We start from the raw sequence: 18,583 nt of genomic DNA on the forward strand, positions 1-18,583 counted from the left end.
ACTAAGAGTTTTATAGTTTGGGCTCCTATATTTAGATTTTTTAAGATTTTTCTTATGATTTAAGTCGTTGCTACTCTCTTGGTCCAATGACACCTATAAACTGGGGTCATAATTTACCCAGGTAAATTTACTTAAAATTGACTTTTCAAAGGGAAGATGTTTGAGATTTCATACAGAAATAGATTTCTATATTGCAAACTCTTTAATGATTTCATAAACTTCACTTTATATATGTACTCAAGATTTTTCTTCTCAGCATGAAGAATTATGATTCTACTCTTGTAGCCTTTTTACCTTCTCATCCAGGTGGATAAACCTGTACCTGACACTCACTAGAAACAGAACGTGGAGTAGAAGAGAAAGATCCCTTTCCTTTTTTGGCCAGTTGAGTTAAGAAAGTAGAAGGTTTTGGAGAAATTGCCTTGGTGTGCAGTTCATGAGAGCAAAAGAGTTTTTGTAAAAAAAAAAAAAAAAAAGAAGTCTGTATTTCTGTGGGGCTAAGATGAGGCTTTTTTACTTTATGAGAGAGAGAGAGAGACAAAGTGCAAGTGGGGGAGGGGCAGAGAGAGAAGAAGACACAGAATCTGAAGCAGGCTCCAGGCTCTGAGCTGTCAGCATAGAGCCCAGTGTGGGGCTTGAACTCACCAACTGTGAGATCATGACCTGAGCCAAAGTCGGATGCTTAACCGACTTAGCCACCCAGGCGCCCCAAGATGAGTCTTATAAAGAAAATTCTTTTTACCCTGTTTTGTCTCCTAAACTTGATTGTGAAAATCTTCTTTGTCACTTTTTTTAAACATCTCTTTGGTTCTAGGTTACTAGAAGAAATGGCCAATCATCGTCCACCAAGTTTTTTTATAGAAGAACTTAATGTATACTGCCAGAGGCACAACATGTTACTTAAGTATGAGGAACTGTCTAAGACAGGACCTCCACATGACTCAAGGTAAATTCCTTTTTTTCTTTTAAGATTTTATTTTTTAAGTAATCTCTACATCCAATGTGGGGCTCGAACTTACAACCTTGAGATCAAGAGTCGTGTGCTCTCCTAACTGAGCCAGCCAGGGCCCTCAACTTGCTGGGGTTTTTTAAAGGTATATGTCCATAAAATATGAACTGGGAAAATGGCAGTTTTGGCACAATTTTGAAGTCAGTGGTTTAACTATGGGGGCACCTGGGTGGCTCAGTCAGTTGAGCATCCAACTCTTGACTTCGGCTCAGCTCATGATCTCGCAGATTGTGAGTTCAAGCCCCATGTCAGGCTCTGCACTGGGATTCTCTCTCTCTTTTTCTTTCTCTGCCCCTCGCCTGCTCTCTCTCTCTGTCACTCTCAAAATAAATAAATAAACTTTTAAAAAAAGAAAAAGTTATAATTTAGCCTTAGAACAAAGATGATATGCTATTCGGTGTTTGGGGCTAACTGCTTAAATTCTATATTGAATGGGTTAAAACCTTCAGGGTAGTCACAGGAGGGAGTATAATTGGAACACTTGTTTTTAGATAATGTATGAATTTTGTAATATTTTATGAATATTATCTTTGTAATCAGGTTTACATTTCGAGTTATCATAGATGAGAAAGAATATCCAGAAGCTGAAGGCAAATCAAAGAAGGCAGCCAAAAATGCTGCAGCTAAATTGGCTCTTGAAATACTTAAAGAAAGCAAGGTGAGTAAATACCCTTTTTAACACTACTCTGTGAGAAAATACCCATACAGAGTATAGCCATTCACAAGTTCTTCTTTATAATTATTTTTTTTTTAATTTTTAAAAAGATGTTTTATTTATTTTTGAGAGAGAGAGACAGAGTGTGAGTGGAGGTGGGGCAGAGAGAGAGAGAGGGAGACACAGAATGTGAAGCAGGCTCCTGGCTCCCAGCTGTCAGCACAGAGCCCCACACGGGACTCCAGCCCACAAACCATGAGCTCATGACCTGAGCCAAAGTTGGACGCTTAACTGACTGAGCCACCCAGGTGCCCCATCTTTTATTTTTTGTTTATTTATTCATTTTGAGAGAGAGAGAGAGAGAGCACCAGTGGGGTAGGCGCTTAAGACGAAGGAGAGAGAGAATCCCAAGCAGGCTCCACGCTGTCAGCACAGAGCCCTACAAGGGGCTCAATCTCACAACCGAGAGATCACTACCTTAGCCGATACCAAGAGTCAGCCTCTTAACCAACTGAGCCACCCAGGTGCCCCTACAAGTTCTTTTACATTCGGAAGTTCAGTCTTTTTTTCCCCATCTCCATTTCTGTGAAGCCCTGAATGAGAGGTGCATCTAGGAAATAGTGGGCAAAGCTTGACTGGACCTATTCAGAATGCTGATGGCAGTGACAGCCTCTGAAATTGAATGAATGGGGAAAGGAAAGAGAGTGACATGAGCTGACAGGTCCTGGCCGGACCCCTCCAGCTGACTGAGGAGTGCAGTGGGAAAGGACAAAGAGATGGAGAGACTGTGAGGAGGCCGATGTATCAGGAGGACAGGAGATCAGGAGCCCTGAGCAAGAGCTTTGGTATCCCCAAAGAGGAGAACAGAGTAAAGAGTACAGAAAAAGCTATCCGAAGAGATTTTAGTAAAAAATGTTTCTGAAGTAAAGGAAGACCTAGATGCAGATTAAAACAACTCAGCAGATAATAGAAAAATACAGAGCCGCCAAGAACAAGATCGATCCATCTGTGGGAAAGCCCTGAGCTTTAGGCATGATGACAAAATCCTGCAAGCATCCAGGCAGAAAAAGGAAATTATTTATTAAATTTTTTTAAATTTTTATTTATTTATTTTTTATTTAAAAAATTTTAGTTTAATGTTTATTCATCTTTTTAGAGAGAGAGACAGATCACAAGCAGGAGAGGGCCAGAGAGAGACACACACACACAGAATCCGAAGCAGGCTCCAAGCTCTGAGTTGTCAGCACAGAGCCTGATGAGGGGCTCAAACCCACAAACCGTGAGATCATGACCTAAGCTGAAGTCGCTTAATCAACTGAGCCACCCAAGTGCCCCGAAAGGAAATTATTTAAGATGTAAAAATGAAAAGGTGCCTGGGTGGCTTAGTTGGTTAGCATCTGGCTTTGGCTTAGGTCATGATCTCACAGTTCATGAATTTGAGCCCCCCATCAAGCCCCGTGTTGTCAGCATAGAGCCTGCTTTGGATCCTCTGTCTTCCTCACTCTCTGTCCCTCCCCTGATTGTGCTCTCTCTCTCTCTCTCAAAAGTAAATAAATATTTTAAAAACATGTAAACATGAAAAAAAATATTACACTGTCCATGGCAACATTAAAAGCCAAGGGATAGTTGGGAAATGGCTGTAACGGGAGACAAAAGCTCATTTATATGTGGCACAAGAGAGGATCATCCTCACATCCTGAACATTTTGAAAACATTGACTTTCAAGATACTTTCCTGAAAAAGCTCACTGGATGATGTCACCCTGGTAACCCAAATTGGGAAAAGTAAATGAGGCAAAATTATAAACTAATGAATTGTTAATAAACCAGAAAATCAAATCAAGAAGTTAGAAAAATAACAATACAATACTTTCCCCCAAAGAAGCAGAAGAAAGAAAATAATAACAAGGTCAGAGATTAATGTACGAGAAAATAAAGCAAAAATAAAGACGGTCAATAAAACTGAAAGTTAGTTCTCTGGCGAGATTAATAAAACAGGAAAGCTTTGGACGAGCTTTGGTCAGATTAATAATTTTAAAAAGGTATATTCCATTTGTATAATGGCAGGAATGTGCTATTATATTCCTCTTTCTCACTAAGGAGTGATCCAGGATATGGCTTTACTTCAATATTGGTTGTCTTCGTTTTTGAGATTTACAGAGGGTACAGTGAGTGAGACAGTGTTATAGTATTACCCATGGATAAACAAGAACGTTAAGTACTTAGTTTTTCTTTAGGAAAATGGCGGCTCGTATAGTTAACACCTCTCCTTGTGGATTTTTTCTGGTAGAAAAAGATATATACTTAGACTTTTACTCAAGGTAGTAGAGTAGGGCAACACATAAAATCTCAGTTGTCTTTCTAATTATTCATTTAGTAATTTTATTAAACAAAATAGTTCAACTTTTGTTTTCATCTGTATTAAACACGATTTTTCTTTCTTTGTAGGTGGTTAGTTCTGTACCATTGCCAACAATGAATTCAGCAGAAGGATTCGGATCCACTGGGAATTTCATAGGCCGTATCAATAGGTTTGCCCAGAAGGAGCAACTACCTGTAAATTATGAACAGTGTGAATTGAAAGAACCTGGACCGGAAAGGTGAGACATAGTTCAGTTTTTCCTTCTGTTTCCTTGTATCTAAGCAATAGAATGGGCTTGTTTTCATGTCTCATTTTCCAGAAATATTTGCCTTTCTTTTTTGTATATTCTGCATGGAAGGTTTTATAGAACTCATACGGAATTGGACATCTTTGTAATTGAAATATTAAAATGCTTAATTGCTGAAGACTTGGGACCCATGTAACATAATAGATCAAATCTGGGGAATCATTTCTTTCTGAGGTATATCTGGATGGTTTAGACTGCAGGAGATCTATGAGAGTGTGAGGTGCCCCTGCTTGGAAGTGCGGGGATGTGGGGATGTCTCCATCCCAGAGGTCATGGCGGGAGTGAAAATGGCTGTGCCACACGTGTAAGCAAAAGGTCTGTCCTTCTATCATCATCAGATTAGAGAGCTGTTTGTACTACAAATTCAGCGAAATGGTGTCACCCTCTAGACAAATACCAGGTATTAAAAGAAACGGTTTTAGTCATAGACTATGAGGAGACCGGGATATTTGGAATATGATGGGAGGGACTGAGTAGAGCTTCAGAGTTGCCAAGACTTGGGAAGTGAGGATAAAGAGTAGATGAGAACTAGGAAAAGCAGAAAGCAAATGAGCCTAAAGGGGATTGTTTCTTGGCTACAGCCAACCAGGCAAATGAGAGAGAGAGAGAAATATCTGAATGGCAAATAACCCAAATAACCACTTTAGGATACCGTCCTCGGAATTCACTCAGCTATGTACTATTTTACTGTGATGCCTTTTAGGCCAGAACCAGGACAAGGAAAAGCAGGATAGTATTCATTGGCATGAAACAGTGAATTGCGTGGGTCAATCTCAATAAAGTACGAGGCTATTTTGTTTTTTCATTGCTCACCTGTTTGGTTCCTTTGGATTAAGCACTCTAACATTAGTTCCCTAGAAGAGAGAAGAAATCTAGTTAGAGGTGCCTGAGAGAATAAGAGCCGTAGAAACCCTCCAGTCATGCAACCTAATTCTGCCTTCAGGGCCCAACGGGAAGACTTGCCCTGGTTGGATGTATTTGCCTCTATGGCAAATAATACTGTAATATTTTGTAGCAATATATAGTAACTCTATGGTACTTACCATGTCCATTGATTTGCTACCTTAAATATAATTCTCATGTAATTGTCCAAGTGTCCTTGCCTAACCAATAAGAATATATAAGATATTCTTATATATAATATGAGGAGTGTGTGGACTTCAGCATGGGGGTTTTTTCTTCATACTGTGGAGATTTTCTTAGGTTTGGGGGCACAAGATGAGGGGGGCAGAAAGTGCTGAAGTTAGAACAAATCTGTGATTTCCCCATTCCCTACCAAACACTATAACCTTATTGTTTCTCCTATAGAAATCCTACTTTCTCTACTTAGGCTTTTTCTTTCCATTTGAGCATCTCTGAAGAATTTACCAGATATCTCTCTCTCTTGCTTCTCTACCTCCATGTCTTTTGACCTTTGAGGAATTAAAAAAAAATTTAAATATTTATTTATTTTTGAGAGGGAGCAAGAGCACAGGGGAAGTTCAGACAGAAAGGGAGACGAAAGATCTGAAGTGGGCTCTGCACTGACAGCGGAGAGGCTGATGTGGGGCTTGAACTCAGGAATGTGACCTGGGCTGAAGTCAGAAGCTTAACTGACTGAGCCACCCAGGTGCCCCGAGGAATTTTTTAAAAGTTTTTTTAAAAGTGTATTTATTTTGAGAAAGAAAGAGAACATGAGTGGGGGAAGGCCAGAGAGAGAGGGAGAGAGAGAGAATCCCAAACAGGCTCCACACTGTCAGTACAGAGTCTGATGCGGGGCTAAGACTCGCAAACTGTGAGATCATGACCTGAGCTGAAGTCAAGAGCTGGACGCTTAACCACCTGAGCCGCCCAGGTGCCCCAACCTGTAAGGCATTTCTAAAAATCGCCAGAGTCCCCTTTTCACCAAATCTTTCAATGAAGCAACAAAGAGAAGTTGCTTGGAAAATGCATCTTAATGAAGATTTATATTACACAAGCTACAAACTGTAAATCTACCTGTTACATTATATTAGGGTCTTCATTAATACACATTTGTTTCTAAATCATAAATTAGATTTACTGGTTTTTGCTATTTGGGTAAAATAGTCTCCATCATTTCTCCTAGGTTTCATTATAGATGCAGAGTTGGACAGAAAGAATATGGTATTGGTGTAGGTGCTACTAAACAAGAGGCTAAACAGTCAGCTGCTAAGATTGCATATGAGCAGATACTATCAGAAGAAGCCTCAATGGTATGTACTGCCTTTGGGTTTAACTTTGAAATTTTAAAATCCCCTTTGAAGAGTGAAAGTTTGATTTCCTCCTTGCCGATTTGGATGCCTTTTATTTCTTTGTGGTGTCCTTTTATTTCTTTGTGGTGTCTTATTGCTGAGGCTCAGGCTTCCAATACTACGTTAAATAACAGTGGCAAGAGTAGACATCCCTGTCATGCCCCTGACTTTAGGGGGAAAGCTCTCAGTTTTTCCCCATTGAGGATGATATTAGCGGTGGGTTTGAGGTATGATCCCTCTATCCCTACTTTCTTGAGGGTTTTTATCCAGAAAGGGTGCTGTATTTTGTCAGATGCTTTCTCTGCATCTATTGAGAGGATCATGTGGTTCTTGTCCTTTCTTTTATTGATGTGACGGATCACATTGATTGACTTGTGGATATTAAACCAGCCCTGAATCCCAGGTATTCATCCCACTTGGTCATGGTGAATAATTCTTTTAAGTTATTGTTGGATCCAGTTGGCTAATATCTTGTTGAGGATTTTTGCATCCATGTTCATCAGGGAAATCGGTCTGTAGTTCTCCTTTTCAGTGGGGTCTTTGTGGGGGTTTTGGAATTAAGGTAATGATGGCTTCAAAGAATGAGTTTGGAAGTTTTCTTTCCATTTCTATTTTTTGGAACAGCTTCAAAAGAATAGGTGTTAACTCTTCTTTAAATGTTTGGTAGAATTCCCCTGGAAAGGTTAGACTGTGTTCAGATGATGCCAAAACAGCCAGTCACACAGCAAAAGGATTCCTCCATTTTGTTTCACCAGTGAGCCATGGTGCCTTAGGGCCATGAGGGCATGAGGCCCCAGAGATCAAAGTTTTGTTGGCAATTCAGGGTTGTTGTTTTTTAGTATTTATTTATTTATTTATTTTTGGAGAGAGGGAGAACATGTGCCTGAGTGGGGGAAGGGCAGAGAGAGAGAAAGACAGAGAGACCGAGAGAGAGAATGAATCCCAAGCAGGATCTGCACTTGCCAGCACAGACTGATGCGGGGCTGGAACTCACAAACTGTGAGATCCTAACCTGACCCAAAATCAAGAGTCGCGCATCCACCTGACTGAGCCACCCCGGCACCCCACTCAGGGTTTTTTAAAAATCCAGATCAAGCATTCATAAATAAATGTGGTCATAAGCACACAGAGACTAAGTCAGTATGGAGAAATAGTTTGATTACCCTTAAAACTCCTAAGGGGTATTCTTTTTTTCAGGACGCTAACTCAGCATTAGATGGTTCTGTGATTACTTCGCCCGGTGACTCTGGAAGGAACTCTTTGGTGAGAAGCATATTGTAAGTATGGACAAACAACTGTGATATTTAGCAAATTAAGATTGCTGCGTGGAAGTGCACGTTTTTATGAAAATGTTTAATGTTTAAGGAGGATTTAGAGAAAGCAATTACTGATTTAAAAAATAGGCAGAATTCATAAACTAACAATTATTCCTCTTTCTTCTAGTGCTTCTGAATCATCACCTGAAAGTGATTTCTCAGAAAATTCACCAGGAGGAAGTTGTAACGGGGGCAATCTAAACAATGCTTCATCTCCTGTGGTATAGTATTAGCCTGTAGCTTCCTAACTAGTTTCCTTTGTATTTCCTCATTTAAAAATTACCTCCAGTACCCAACCGTAATTTTTCTATTATCTGATGCACTCTTATTTCATATTACTATGTGGCAGCATTCTGGCTTCCTCCTTTGTTAACTCTCATTTCCTCACATGCAAAATTCTTCCACTATTCACTCTCACATTCTCCCTACTCACCTTCTTATTTTCATATGTTCCTATGATCATGTTTCTCATCTATCGATTAGACAGTACTTAAAAGGTCCATTAATATAATTCTGCTCCTGTTTTATTTTTGAGAGACAGAGAGAGAGAGGATGGGAACTAGTGTAGGGGAGAGGGGCAGAGGGAGAGAGAGGAAATCTTAAGCAGGCTCCATGTTCAGCACGGAGCTTAACGCAGGGCTCCATCCCAAGACCCTGGGGTCATGATCTAAGCCGAAATTAAGAGTAGGATGTTCAACTGACTGAGCCACCAGGCACCCCAGTTCTGCTCCTGTTTTAAAAAATCAGAACTAACATTAAAAATCAGATAATTTTGGGGGTGCCTGGGTGGGTCAGTCAGCTAAGCGTCCAACTTCGGCTCAGGTCACGATCTCACAGTTCACCAGTTCAAGCCCTGTTTCGGGCTCTGTGCTGACAGCTCAGAGGCTGAAGCCTGCTTCAGATTTTGTGTCTCCCTCTCTCCCTGCCCTCCCCCACTCATGCTTTGTCTCTCTCTCTCAAAACATTTTTAAAAATCAGATAATTTTTGTGGTGACAATTAGTGTTATAAAAGTGTGCTATGTAGGGGCGCCTGGGTGGCTTAGTCGGTTAAGCATCCGACTTTCGCTTAGGTCATGATCTCGCGGTTCGTGGGTTCGAGCCCCGCGTCGGGCTCTGTGCTGACTGCCAGCTCAGAGCCTGGAGCCTCTTTCAGTCTGTGACTCCCTCTCTCTCTGACCCTCCCCTGCTCACGCTGTCTCTCTCTCTCTCTCTCCTAGAAATAAATAAAATATTAAAAAAAAAATTAAAAGTGTGCTATGTATAATGAGCAAAAACAAATCAGTAAGAAAAAGAAAAGTAACTCAGTAGAAAGATGTACAAAAGATCTGAACAAACAGGTCAGAGGAGAGATACCCAAATAGGCACCAAAAGATGAAAAGATGCTTTACTGCATAGTAATCAGGAAAATGCACATCAAAACACAGTTGGGTACCGTATTAAACCCATCACCGTGGCAAAATTTGAGTCTGGCAGTACCAAATATTGACACAGCTGTGTTCCAGTTATAACGTTATATGCTGCTGGTGGAGTACAAGTTGATACAACCATTGTGGAGAATTGTTCATTATTAATTGTTAATTTTTGCTAAAAATGAATATATCAGCCTTGCCATTTTTTAAAAGTTTAGATTTTTAAAAATTTTATTTATTTTTGAGAGAGAGAGAGAGAGAGAGAATGAGCAGGGGAGGGGCAGAGAGAAAGGGAGACAGAGGGTCCCCAGCGGGCTCTGCACTGTGAGCCCAGAGCCCAATGCGGGGCTCCAACCTATGAACTGCAAGATCACGTGAGCTGAAGTCAGACGCTTAACCAACTGAACCACCCAGGCAGCCCAGCATTGCCATTTTTAACTGATCAGATCAGAAACACCTGGAGAGTTACTTTAACCTAGGTCCCTGAGCTCCGTCTGTTCCACATTAGCACTGTGGATGCCTCTGCTGAGACTGATGAGATGACTGGCTGAGGCCCACCGGCCGGCGGGGGGAGGAGGGGTGGGGGTGGGGTCACCAGGAGGCCACGNCTACTTCTTTGTCCTTCCTGCCATACATATCTGGCTGCTGTGATAGATGAGAACACTGAGCTAGCCAACCCGAGAAGTAGGGATTGACGAAAGTATACAAGTTGATGAGGGTGTTAATCTAATGGACCAAAAAAAAAGTCACAGAACCATCTAGAAGTACAGCAGGAAGAAGAGCAAGATAACACAAGAAAATTGATCTAATCATCTAAAACTATTTTTCATTTTCTTTTATTATAGAATAATTTCAGAAGTAATGAAAGGAAGGTGAAAAGGTGAGTATCCTTATGTAGTGAAGGTATTTTGAAATGAAGTTTTATTTCAGCCTTCGTTTGTTAGTCTTATTTACTAGGTCTTTAGTATTTCTGGGGCACTATACACCCTTATTTGTGTGGAGTTTCAGAAGTAGAAAGCATGGTGAAGGATCACCAAAAGCTTGAAATCTACAAACAAATAATTGTAAATATGTAGAGAACTTTGAATGTATGTACATACTGCACTCTGGACATAAAGCCTGTGGGGGTGTCACTAAAGTCATTGGTCAAGGGCATTATTTTGTTCTTTTTTTTTAATTAAAAATTTTTTAATGTTTTATTTATTTCTGAGAGAGAGAGACAATGTGAACAGGGGAGGGTCAGAGAGAGAAGGAGACACAGAATCCAAAGCAAGCTCCAGGCTCTGAGCTGGATGTCAGCACAGAGCCTGATGCAGGGCTCGAACCCACGAACCGTGAGATCATGACCTGAGCCGAAGTCGGACGCTTAACCGAGTGAGCCACCCAGGCGCCCCTAAGGGCATTATTTTGGATGAGGCTGACAGACATGGGCTTGAGGAGGTGATCTCCAGTGAAGTGTGTTATTTTACAGATAGGCAGGCATGGTAGAGATGGCGTGATGACTTGGGTAAGAAAAGAAAAAGACTAAATGTTACATAAATGATGGTGGATTGGTTTCTTTTTTTTTTTTTTAATGTTTATTTATTTGGGGGAGAGAGAGAAATAGAATATGAGCGGAGGAGGGTCAGAGAGAAAGGGAGACACAGCATCCGAAGCAGGCTCCAGGCTCTGAGCTGTCAGCACACAGCCTGATGCGGAGCTCAAACTCACGGACTGTGAGATCATGACCTGACTCGAAGCTGGACACTTAACCTGTTGAGCCACCTAGGCACCCCAGGTGGATTGGTTTCTTTTCCTGAAGACAAAAATAAGGATGTAAATATAAGTCAGCCGTGAGGGCAAGGTGGCAGTAGGAGCCATTATGAGCCACCTATCTTCTGGACAGTAGGAGGTATGCCAAGGAAAGATGGCTCTTGATGTGGGTGTTTGGGTGGAGAGGTGCATGTGTGAGGCAATCTGGCCATCAGCCCTGGCTATCGTGACAGTGAGGAGGGTGAGGAGAGTTTATAAGATAGACCATATGGGAAGAGTGGGCAAGGTTTGAGGGAATATGGTTCCAGTAAGTGGATGAAGAAGAAGCAACAGAGGAAGAATTTTAAGGCTCTTCCTTGTGGATAAGACGTAGACAGGAATCAGGCATCATGGCGCAGAGGGTGTTAAGGAAGCTGAAGACCTGAGGGCTTAGAGGGAAGAGAGCAATTTGAAGAGGTTTAGTTTAGTTTTTTAAAAATGTTTTATTTATTTCCGAGAGGGGGGAGGGACAGCGTGAGCAGGGGAGGGTCAGCGAGAGAGGGAGACACAGAATCTGAAACAGGCTCCAGGCTCTGAGCTGTCAGCACAGAGCCTGATGTGAGGCTCGAACCCACAAACCGTGAGCTCATGACCTGAGCCGAAGTCGGATGCTTAACCGACTGAGCCACCCAGGTGCCCCTGAAGAGGGTTAGTTTTAAGTGGAGTTTGAACTTCCAAAAGCAGGTGTCACGGCCAGTAAGGCATCAAGTACAAAGGGTAAAATGACTGGAGTGACTGTGTAAGCAGATAGAATTCCTCTGGTTCTGAATCTAGAAGGAGGAAAGGGGAGGCTGGTGGCACCCCAGCCATAAATGTGTTCAGGCAAAGAAAATAAATCAATAAGGAATCAGAAAAGGAATGAAAAATCATTGGTGGACATAGAAGAACTGTTAAGTTTATTGTTTTATAAAGAAAAAGGAGGGGCGCCTGGGTGGCTCAGTCGGTTAAGCGTCTGACTTCGGTTCAGGTCATGATCTCACCGTTCATGGGTTCAAGCCCTACGTCAAGCTCCGTGCTGACAGCTCAGAGCCTGGAGCCTGTTTCAGATTCTGTGTCTCCCTCTCTCTCTGACCCTNGTTTTATATTCTTGTCTTAAATCTTAGAACTTTGGCACCTACCTTTAACTCTCCTGTGACAAAAGACAGCAAGTACTCCGTGGAAGTCAGGTAAGAGGGAATGCTGTGAAAAAGAATCTGTTTACAGATATGTTTGCTCCTTCGACAAAAGGTTCTTAAGGGACCGTTGTCCACTCGCCAGGGCAAATAATATTTCTACCAGAAGAGTTTAATTTTTTTAGTACAGTCAGACCCACAAAAGATCATTGTCTCCTGGAGAAGTGAAGTTTAGATGAATCCAGATGGAATGTGGTAAATGTAGATCTACCAGATCCTTAGGTGAATTTTTCTGACATCCGTGGAAGTTTTTAATATTGAAGGTGACTATATCTGTAAACCAGGGATTTTTTAGAAAAGACTCTTGCAGGAATCCGAATAGCTCCACCCGAATCTGTTTCCCACTTTCCAGCTCCTTCCAGGTTACACTTAGAAAAAAGGTTCCTCTTGTGGTAGATTGCGTGTCTGGGTTTGAATAAAGCATCTAAAACAAATGAAGCCTATTTGCAACAGGAGGACACTGAATACAAGTTTAAAAAAAAAAGAGTAAAGAATCAGCAAACATTTCATAAGTCCCTAATACATGCCTGGCGCAGTTTTGGGCATTGGATTCAGAGTGGGAACAGATAGAAACATCTTCCACCCTCTTAGAGTTTTGTGGGGAGAATAATTACATGAAAAATCTGTAATTACAATGTATGGTCTTAGAAGCAATGACATGGTAAGAAGTGGAAATAGGAACCTTGGGTTTAGCGTGAGGGGTGAGGCAAGGCTTCCCGTGCAGTCACTGGTGTGGGGGCCTAGAGGGTGAGTTAGAACAGGGAGGTGAGGGGGCCCTGTGGTTCTGCAGAAGAAGAGCATGTGGGAAGGTGAAGGCAGGAAAGGTACTGAGAGTTCAAGGGCAGAGGCCATGCGCGTGGAGCGCAGTGAACAAGGACGCGGTGCTATAAGACTGTCTCGCCTTATGGGGCCTCCTTCCAGCAGGAGACTCCTTATGCCGTCTAAGGGCTTGCTGGCTTTGGCTTAATGCAAAAGGAGGCTATTGGAGAATTGAGGCAATAGAGAAACTCAGTCATATTCCAGTTTTCCCACTGGTTGCTGTGTGGCTCATGAACTGGAGCAAAGGAGAGAGAGGAAGTGGAATGTCCAAGCTAGCACGGTTCTTCAGGGGGCTGATGGAAGGTCGGACTGGTGTGCAGCTGCTGGAGGTGAGGAAAAGTGAGCGCATATCAGGGACAGGTTTTGGAAGTAGAATTGGCAGGGCTTAATGATGGAATGCAGGACAGGAGAGAGAGGGGAACACCGGGTAGTTACAAACCTAGGCAGGCTCAGAGAACATGCTCATTTCTCTTATGACAGCTTGGTGATAGCTGTGGAACATAAGACTGCACTTCTTTCTGAAGTTTTATACTTGAGATAAAATTCTCTCTCATGGCTTTTGTACAGCCAGGAGTTGGATGTAATTAGCAGAGGTGGTCTGGGTGGTCTGGGAGCAGGAGCGGAAGAAGCTGTCCTTTGTGATTCAAGAGTCTCTGTGGAGTAGCCTCTTCTTATTTAGAAGGGGAGAGCCATGTTTCTTGTACTGTGCATTTTGCCAGTGACATTAAGGGAATGTGGAAGGGTTGGGTGACCATTGAACCTCAGAATAACCGTGCATTTATCTTTCAAGGTTTACCAACGATTTTACAGAAATAGAACTGATTGGCTCAGGTGGATATGGCCAAGTTTTCAAAGCAAAACACAAAATCGATGGGAAGACTTACGTTGTTAAACGTGTTAAATACGATAGCGAGTAAGTAGTAAATGTTTTCTTTCTTTGAATGAGAAGGTGTGTGAATCTGCACTATTCTTTTTTATGCATCTCTCTTCTTCATTAGCATATTATTTATTATGTCTAGTCTTCCTCAAAAATGTTACTTTATCATCAGGAGCTTGGCTTACTCTGAAATGATCTCACTAATTTACTATGGTCATTTCAGAAAAAAATTGGATATACCATTGATCATCCTTTTGAGCTTGTCTCAATGAAAACTGAAGTTATAGAATCATCTAGCTTACAGTGACCTTTGAGATTTTCTGGTCTTCTCTCCCTATTTGAAGGATTAGTAGACTGAGACCCAAAGATCAGAACTGATTTGTCAAAGGTAAATAGGTAACTGTTTGTCTATTACTGCATAATACACCACTCCAAAATGTAGTGGCTTAAAAATGATAGGTATTATTCTCCCTCATGGTCCTCTGAGTAGGTTGTGCCATCAGGGCCATCCTCACATGGGATCTCGCACGCATTTGCTGTCAGAAGTCATCTGAAAGCTTGACTAGGAATGGCTGTTTCATATGGCTAGCAGTTGATGCTGTCTGTGGGCTGGAAGTCCAGCTGTTAACCAGAGCACCTCTGCATGGTCTCTTTATGTCACCTGGCCTTCTCACAACCTAGTCGCCAGGTTCCAAGGAGGATCATCCCCAGTGCAAGTCATCCCAAGAGGGAACAGCAAAGGCTACTTTTGACCTAGTCTTGGAAGTTCCACATTATATCAGTTAAACAAAATCACTGAGGCCAGTTCAGACTCAGGGGGAGGTCAAATAGACTCTATCTCTTAATCTGAGGAGTGGACGTACATATGGAGAGGAAACAAATTGATGACCATCTTTGGACACTCCCTGCTATGGTAACACGGTGGAGAATTAGAACTTGTTGTCCGATTGCCAATCCACCCTGCTCCCACGATGACCTTGTGTTCCCTATGTTTGTTTCATGTATTATCTCCACCTGCTTACTCCCACCCTCTCCCCTTACTGGATAGAAGAACTCCTTCAAAAAAGAGAACATGTGGGACATAGGTACTAAATCACAAGCTCACCAGTCCACCAGACTTGCTTGTTGTTTTCTGACAGTTGTATTACTTGTAACTTGGTAGATCTCTCCCCCAAGGACTAGGCAAGGATATGGGAAAGGGGTTTAAGCTAAGGAAAATGATGGGAGCAAAGGAGAAGCAGGAATGGAGTCCTGGCCACTCCTCATCTCAGCCAGACACACCTACTTCCTGTCCCATGGACAATGCCTTGCCATGTCCACCTGGCATCAAAACAAGGCTTTTTTCCCCCTTACATTATTTTGCTTAACATGAGTGAAGTGCAGTTCTTTACATTCAGTAGCATTTTTCTTAATGGTACTATGTAATGATGATAAGAGTACAGTATCTTGGACATTTTTAGTAGCTATATAAATTGGTATAACACAGTTAAAAATATACTTTGAGGGGCACCTGGGTGGCTCAGTCGGTTAAGCATTGGACTTCAGCTCAGGTCACGATCTTGTGATTCATGAGTTCAAGCCCCAGTCAGGCTCTGTGCTGACAGCTCAGAGCCTGGAGCCTGCTTTGGATTCTGTGTCTCCTCCTCTCTCTGCCCTGTATCCCCCGCTTGGAATATTTATACACCTTGACCCATGGATTTCCTGTCTGGGAACCTATTCTAAGGATATTATCCAAATTTGGGAAAAGTTATAAAAGAAGATGTAAATCACTATGTCATTTGTAACAGTGAAAAATTAGAACAAACCAAATGTCCAGCAATGAAGAAATGATTAAGTATGGTTTTTTCTCTCCCCTGTTCAATGGCTAAGCTTATATAATGAAAATATTCACATGTGAGATGATATGATGCTGGAATTTGCTTCAGAATAATGCAGGGACGATGAGGAAGTGGGTGAGAGCATAGATGAAATGAGATTGGCCGGGAATTAATAAGTTTCATCTGGGTAAAGGCCAGATAGCAGTTCATGAAACCATTTGCTCTGCATTTTTATACTTTAGAAATCTTACATTAAAATGTTTATACATGATGGTTATACAAATTGTGTAACAAGGAAAATGGTAAAGATAACCTGTTATATGGAAAAGTAGGATAAAACTGTATACTATAATTACAAGTATATAAAAATATATAGGAAGAAAGACTATAAGAAACAATCCAAAATAATAGCTGATTGTGTTAGGACTGTTGATGGATGAGTACTTTTTTATCCTTTATTTTTATAAAGTTTATGTCATGTAGTTATAGAACTTTTCAAATTAAAACATGGAATTGTAAAATGTTTGCTTATCTTTTCTCCTTGAAATTTCAAATTTACTTCTTCCATGTAGCATAGAATTGTCTTAGCTCTTGACTCCAGATCACTCTAAAGCTCCCACACATCCAGTGAAGTCTTGCTTTCTCTGCATAGATTATCTCCTTTGTGTATTTCTGTTATACACTTAAAATCTTGAATTAGGTTCATCATGTTGCTTGGGTCACTCTTGCTGCCCTATTAGGGTTTGCTTATGAAATCCAAAGTGATTTCAACACAAGGCTAAGCAAAATATGATGTATGAATTCGCAACCCAAAATTGCATGCCTGGCATTTCGAAGATGACTACAAATGGCTTTTAAAATGTCTGATGCTTGAACTTAATTTAGTTACTGTCTTTTCTCACGTTGAGAGTGAAGATAGCCATGTTTTTTCTGTATGTTGGGTTTTTCCTTTTGAGTCTCTTGCTTCCATTCTAAAAACTCAGGGTGTGGGAACCACGGCAAGTGCTTCATAAGGGGGCGTAGGTAGTTGTCTTCTGTTACTCGACTTGTCATTCATATCATGATACTGACACTTTTATGTTCCCTGTGTCTTTAAAGCAGGAAGGCAGAGCGTGAAGTAAAAGCTTTGGCAGCCTTCAATCACCGAAATATTGTTCACTACTACAGTTGCTGGTTTGGCAGTGATTACTATACTGAGAACAGCATTAACACTTCAAGGTAACTAAAAAGAATTCTCATGGCCCTAATAGAATGGGAGAAACTGTTATTTACTAAGTGTGGGCCACAAGAAAAGGCCATTAATTATTACATTTAATAATCGCCAACCACAAATACCATTTGAGTCACTGTTACATTTCCATTCACCAGGTAAGGAAACAAGGAATAATCTTGTCCTTACTCCCATCCCTTGCTCCAAACTTGCTTTAAAAAATTGTTTTATTGTACTCAATTGTTTTCTTTTTTTAAATTTATGCCTTTTTTTTAGTTTATTATTTTTAGTAACCTATACACCCAACATGGGGCTCGAACTCACAACCCCAAGATTGAGAGTTGCATGCTTTTCTAATGGAACCAGCCAGGTGTCCCTGTCCTCAGCAGTTTTTAAAATCTCAGGTTTAGTTTTTTTGTCTCCATTGTTTCATGTGTAGCCTTGCTCACTTACCCCAACCTCAGGCCGGGCTGTACATGCCATCTTAGGAAGAAAGTTTGAACCCGTTACAGATGTTACATCTAGAAATCCCTCCTCAGTTACCAACACTTTTCTGACCCTCTCAGAGGCTCCTGATTGGTAGGGTGCAGTCAAATGGTCTCCTCTCCCTTTTAATATTGTAAGTTGGCTCCATGCCCAACGTGGGGCTTGAACTCATGACCCTGAGATCAAGAGTTACATGCTGTACCAACTGAGCCAGCCAGACACCCCAAGGAGTCTCTTGAATACAACCGCACCACTTATGGTGGAGTGGTGGGCATTGAAAATAATCTTGAGACCATGAGCTGTGATGGAGGTGCCCCACCTTGCATCATTCATGTTTTGTCTCAGGTAAGCCCCTGACAAAGGACGGCAGGGTTCTAAAGACCTGGCATCTGCCTCTGAAAGTCAGCCAGTGTTTCTTGAGGACTGTCCTCGCTGAAATCCTGAGGACATTGAGGGCCTGTTCATTCATCGACTCCCAACTCCAGCACCAGCTCTACCCCATGTGACTGAGAGCCTCATCATTAGTTTCAGGAGTTATTGACCGTCAGCATACAGACAGGACTTCTTCAGCTTTTAGGAAAGTTTTGGCTTGCTTTTCCTATTTTCTAACCAATATAAGGTCAAAGAAAATAAATTGATATTGAATCCAACTTAGTTTAGAAAGCAATATAAAAGCATGGTTAGCAACATGAGTCCTCACAAGTATATGTCATAGCAATTTTTGGCATTTCTCTTTGAGAACTGATCCTTACACTGTTTTCGATTTGTTTTTCCTGTATTTCTGTCTCATTAAACTACAGCCCCCATGACAGCAAGGGTAGTATCTAACTTGTTTTCTCATCTCTAGGTGACTGTTCTGTGCCTTTCACAAAACAGATGCTCAGTAGGTCGACAGTGAATTAAAATGTTCCAGAATTAACCTTATGTAGTAATGAAATTTGGGTTTCTTTGATTTCATTGTATTGGTGCTCCTATTCGTTTCTATTAGCAAAGGTGATCAAGCACCCTTACCATTTGAGAATGGGCAGGCTCATACTTTATAAATTACTTAACAAGTAAAGCTCTAGACATCTGGGAACTTACCAGTTAAATAAAAAATGAT

The 18,583-nt window shown here is 41.4% G+C and overlaps 1 protein-coding gene across 3 annotated transcripts in view; it reads left to right on the forward strand.

Moving 5' to 3' along the window:
- The first annotated feature begins 820 nt into the window (after nt 1–820).
- The window catches only part of EIF2AK2 (eukaryotic translation initiation factor 2 alpha kinase 2), a 36,286-nt gene continuing 18,523 nt past the window's right edge, over nt 821–18,583 (forward strand). For 2 of the 3 annotated variants that reach the window (XR_013335155.1, XM_077764280.1), the window contains exons 1-10: nt 821–946; nt 1,550–1,667; nt 4,112–4,263; nt 6,419–6,545; nt 7,782–7,861; nt 8,028–8,121; nt 10,155–10,189; nt 12,204–12,266; nt 13,882–14,004; nt 16,884–17,003. Coding sequence is in view for 2 of the 3 variants with exons in the window: in XM_077764280.1 (XP_077620406.1) it covers nt 828–946; nt 1,550–1,667; nt 4,112–4,263; nt 6,419–6,545; nt 7,782–7,861; nt 8,028–8,121; nt 10,155–10,189; nt 12,204–12,266; nt 13,882–14,004; nt 16,884–17,003 (1,031 nt within the window). In the remaining variant the exon portion in view is untranslated. The remainder of the gene's footprint in view (nt 947–1,549; nt 1,668–4,111; nt 4,264–6,418; nt 6,546–7,781; nt 7,862–8,027; nt 8,122–10,154; nt 10,190–12,203; nt 12,267–13,881; nt 14,005–16,883; nt 17,004–18,583) is intronic. The other variant, XM_077764281.1, reaches the window with a different exon arrangement.

Source organism: Crocuta crocuta, unplaced genomic scaffold (genome assembly GCF_008692635.1).
Source record: "Crocuta crocuta isolate KB4526 unplaced genomic scaffold, BGI_CrCroc_1.0 scaffold164, whole genome shotgun sequence".
Taxonomy (NCBI): domain Eukaryota; kingdom Metazoa; phylum Chordata; class Mammalia; order Carnivora; family Hyaenidae; genus Crocuta; species Crocuta crocuta.